Below are 4870 nucleotides of genomic sequence, written 5' to 3' on the forward strand. Positions count from 1 at the left end.
GACGAAGTGAGAGTGGCATGGACATATATACACTACCGAACGTAAAATAGATAGCTAGTGGTAAGCAGCCGCATAGCACAGGGAGATCAGCTCGGTGCTTTGTGGCCACCTAGAGGGGTGGGATAGGGAGGGTGGGAGGGAGGGAGACGCAAGAGGGAAGAGATATGGGAACATATGTATATGTATAACTGATTCACTTTGTTGTAAAGCAGAAACTAACACACCATTGTAAAACAGTTATACTCCAATAAAGATGTTAAAAAAAAAAAAAGATACTGAACACATAACCATCAACTCCAAAAGCTTCCACATATTCCTTTAGAATCCCTCCTTTTCCTTCCTCTCTACCCACCTACCCCATGCCCAGTCAACCACTGATCTGCTTTCTGTGACTACAGATTATTTTACTAGTTTGCATTTTTCAGAAGTTCATATAAATAAAGTTCATATAAATGTAATGATATGCTATGGACTCTTTTTTTTTTTTTGTCTGACTTCTTTCAGATTTTTTGAGATTCAGCCACAAATCAACAGTGCATTCCTTTTTACTGCTAAGTAATATTATTCCATTATGTGGCTATACTACAATTCGTTTATCCCTTAAACTGCTGATGGACATTTGGGTTATTTCCAGTTTTGGGTTATTACAAATAAGCTGTTTTGAGCATTCATACACAAGAGTTTATATGGATATATGCTTTCATATATCTTGGGTAACCTAGGATTTACATGGCTGGGTCATAAGGTAGATGTATGTGGAACTTTTTAAGAAACTGGCCAACTATTTTCCAAAGCAGAAATTTAAAATTCCCATCAATAGTGTAGTTCCAGTTCTTTCACATCCTACGAACACTCACACGGTCAGACTTTTTAGTATTAAAAATCTGTATAACTTCTATGAATTCTCTGTTCATATCCTTTGGCCATTTATTTGCTGAGTCTTTTTGTGTTTCCTGTTAATTTGCAGTTTAAGGAGATTAACTATTTTTTAAATACAAAAATTAGATGTTATGCATACTGCTTTATAATATGCTTTAGTAGTCAACAATCTCCACCTTTACATTTCAAGAAAATTTCATCAAACACCCAGACCATAATCAAAATTCTCCAATTTCCTCCAAAATGTCCTTTGTTTGCAAGAATACCAAACATGAGTGGTCTCTCGTTGCTATTCCATTGCTTTTAAGCTTAGGAGTCTTTCACTACCCAGATATGAGAAAAAAATTCAACAAAAAGTTCTGAGTTTTATTTAACAACTGATCTTTTTCCACTTAACTTTTTAATCACTAGGCAACTGTCCTAGCATCATTCATTCGACAGCTAGGAATTTCATTTTTACATCCTATAATCCATGTTAAGAAATGTTCTTTCTGAATGACCCTGACCTTTTATAGATCCTTCTTAGTTCCTTTATCAGGGATTGACTTTTGGACTGAACAGACCCTGAGCCTGACCTTGTAAGGTAATCCTTCCTTCTTTCACTGTTTAATTTCTTTATATCAACACTGTTAGAATAGTAACAGTACTTATCACTTACCGTTTGTTGCGCCAAAACACCTCATTCGATCCTCACAAGAACTCCTCAACACAGGTAATATATTTTTGTTTTATAGATAAGAAAAATGAGGTTTGGAATTATTAAGAAACATAAATAATGGTCCCCAGGCAGTTAGTTTGCTGATACAGCCATCATTTGAAGTCACGTCTCTCTGACCCAAAGCTCATTATGCTTCCCTAACTCTCCTAAAATTGCTGTGTGACATGCATTTAAAAAATTTTAAATTGGATTTGAGAAATACACCTTACTTTTAAAAAGCTGGGATGTAAAGAAAAACAAAATTTAGGGCTGTTGAGTTAAGAGGAAGGGGCTTCAATAAGACTTAGGGATACCAAGCCTTCAGTCTAGAGTTTTGCTTACCTGAGTCACAAGGTACAAGTGCACTCAAAAGAGCCCACATAGGAGGAAACGATCCAAAAAGGAGTGAAAAAGATAAAAAGAAATTTAACTCTTACCTCTATGCACAGCTGACTCTAGACACATCAGAAGGTAGGAGAGCCTGGCTTCCCGGGACCGAGGAAGGTTTTCCACGTTGCACCGGTATTTCTTCAAGTCACTCTTACAGGATTTGGCCAATGAATAACTGACTTTATAATCCTGGGCAATCAGCTTTTGGCGGGTTGTTAGTGCTTCTCGACACTGAGGAAAGAGGGCACCAAGGGAGCTGTGAGACCGCTCAGGAGGCTGAGCCATTCACATGTACCTCTAAGACAAGCAGAGGCTCATGGCCAAGTACAGTAAACAACTGCAGTAGTTACCAAAATGTCTATGTTTAAGTTTGGTTAAAATTGAGCACAAGTGTGCTGAACTAGTGTAGCAAGAAGTAGGGGTATATAAGCAGGAAAGCCTGGGATTCTATGGTGAATTGCTGATTGTTTCAACAATAGCAACTGTCCAAAACACATAAATATTTGGTAGATTCTAATACATTAACTTGACAAAGTATTCTTTTCCTCTTCAACAATATCCCTAAAGTAAATTTCACCAGAATGAAAGTGGCAACTGACATAACACTCTGGAAGCTCCATTCTATACTTTTTAAATATAATTATTCAATACTAAATGATATAAGGAAGTGAAATGAAAAACACTTCTTCAGCTGCACAGGAAAGTAAGTGACAGGATAGCAAAGCCAAAAATAATGACTTTCAAAAGTCATGAAAGATTCTTGCATTCATCCAGGGACAGAGAACTAACAGTAATAAAGCTTAATGAGACAGTTGCTGAAAAATTAAATTGCTAATTATCTATGAAGCATATTGGTTTGGTTAGTCTAAACTTCTTGAGTACATAGGAATGGCTTCAGTGTAATTCTGATATAAAATTATCTGATTTTATTCCCCAAATTGATTCCCCATTGGCGTCCCAAAGTCCAGATATCACGAGAAGCTTAATTTTTTTGGTTTAAGTGAAATATGCTTTGGTTTCCTACTAAAAGCCAAATATCTTACCTCTGAAAAGGACAAGCCATATCAGTATTTTATATTTTGGTATGAGTTTATAAGAATATTGTTTGAGAGGATTTGAGAAAGCTTTTAAGAAAATGAATAAAATGCTGGTTTGTTTCAAAGTAATACTTACTTTTTCACTCATGGATTCTTCAAATTTATGGTTAAAGAGGCACTTATATACTCTGCCTTCACCAGCTTGTGTCTGTAAGATGGAATATATCATCATCATCATCATCAGTAGCTAAGTAGTTATGCTGGGCAGTAACCACAATCTTATAAAGAACTTTCTGTTAAATTATTATAATGATGACTACCTTTGAACACATGGCTCAGCCATCTATAAAATTTAGTAGCCTTTGAAAGAAAATAATGATTTCAGTAAAGATGAAAAAAAATTTCCCATGGTATTTGAAAGCACTGTCATGTGTTCCCAGACTTACTGTTAATTAGGAAACCAAGAGAAGTGTCAATGAGTCTCTCTTCTTACAACTTTATGCTAGAGTCAATAAAACTCTAGCATTGGCTCTGATCAGTGGTTCTGATAGTTAAAGCTATTAATACAAAACAGCAGGCAGAGTGGGAGTGTACACAAGTCACGCTCAGTCCTTTGCAGTAAAGATGGAGATTATTTCTGCCTAAAGGGTTGGAAAGTTGTTCTATAGGGTACGCAGGTAGTAACCAAGGATTTGGTTTTAAAAGTTAGCCACCTGCTGCTTTCTTTGTCTTAGCCAAAACTAGTCAAATATAAATACGTAATATGGCCAAGTTTTAGCCATGGAATATATGTGAATGGGATTCCCTGGTAAGATAGGATTCCTATATATAAAACAAACTTCCAAGAACTGAAACTGAGAAGTGAGATAGAGTAGAAAAACAACGTATGGAGACTGTTCGAAGCCAAGTGTTAACTAGATGTTACCTCAAGGCTGAGCAGCCGTATCCAGTACCCAGATAACTTTCTGTTATCCTGGGAACAACTCCACCTTCCATTTCAGTGACTTTTCTACATGTGACAGCTTGTGTTGGTTTAATTTTGGAATCGAGTACAAAAAAATATTTAGGAAGAAAAGGAAGCAAAGAAGAACAGTTTCTGAGCTGACTCACATTTTCACAAAAACGTTCCCGATCATCTCGGCAGGCAAAATATAAATGCCGGTCTAAGTGAAAGTCATCTGAGGACAGCTCAGCCACCCGGAGAATGGCTTTCTTGCAGAGTTCAGAGACTTGAATCTTAGGATCTCTTTCTTCTGCTTCCTTCACCAGGCCTTTCTCCAAGCACGATACCACCTCACCCTGTGAATGTGCATCCTAAAACAGCAAGGATACTAACATTTAAAAACTCTCACCACCATGAGCATCAAATAAACGTCATTTGGTTAAAAACAAAAAACCAACTCAACACACAATAGTTTATCAATGTTCTATTGAGAAACAGGGTGAGAACCAACCACACTGTGGAAGTTACAGAAAATGCCCTCGATAATCTTTGGTAAGAATGTAACAGTTGCAAGCTATAAATGAAAATACAGATCCTGGGAAATTTAAGTCAGTTTAGTTTGCACTAGAAACAAGAACCTGACTTTTCAGAGTTTAAAATGTCAGAAAATTTTAAAGAAATTACATCAGCCCAATGCAGTGATCATAGTTCATGTCAATATTGATAGAACACAGCAGAAATATCTGTTCATTTACCTCTAAGGGCTAGGTATTTCTCAAATAATAGTGCTTTAGTCAAGTTTAAAAAATAACAACAGGGGCTTCCCTGGTGGCGCAGTGGTTGCGCGTCCGCCTGCCGATGCAGGGGAACCGGCTTCGCGCCCCGGTCTGGGAGGATCCCGCGTGCCGCGGAGCGGCTGGGCCC

At 37.3% G+C, this 4870-nt stretch overlaps 1 protein-coding gene across 2 annotated transcripts in view; it reads right to left on the bottom strand.

Moving 5' to 3' along the window:
* The window catches only part of GLG1 (golgi glycoprotein 1), a 161119-nt gene that overhangs the window by 40382 nt on the left and 115867 nt on the right, over positions 1 to 4870 (bottom strand). For both annotated transcript variants that reach the window (XM_007102258.4, XM_007102257.4), the window contains exons 5-7: positions 4114 to 4317; positions 3140 to 3211; positions 2014 to 2197 (exon numbers count right to left, since the gene is read on the bottom strand). In XM_007102258.4, the coding sequence (XP_007102320.2) occupies positions 2014 to 2197; positions 3140 to 3211; positions 4114 to 4317 (460 nt within the window). The remainder of the gene's footprint in view (positions 1 to 2013; positions 2198 to 3139; positions 3212 to 4113; positions 4318 to 4870) is intronic.

The sequence above is a fragment of the Physeter macrocephalus genome, chromosome 17 (genome assembly GCF_002837175.3).
Source record: "Physeter macrocephalus isolate SW-GA chromosome 17, ASM283717v5, whole genome shotgun sequence".
Taxonomy (NCBI): domain Eukaryota; kingdom Metazoa; phylum Chordata; class Mammalia; order Artiodactyla; family Physeteridae; genus Physeter; species Physeter macrocephalus.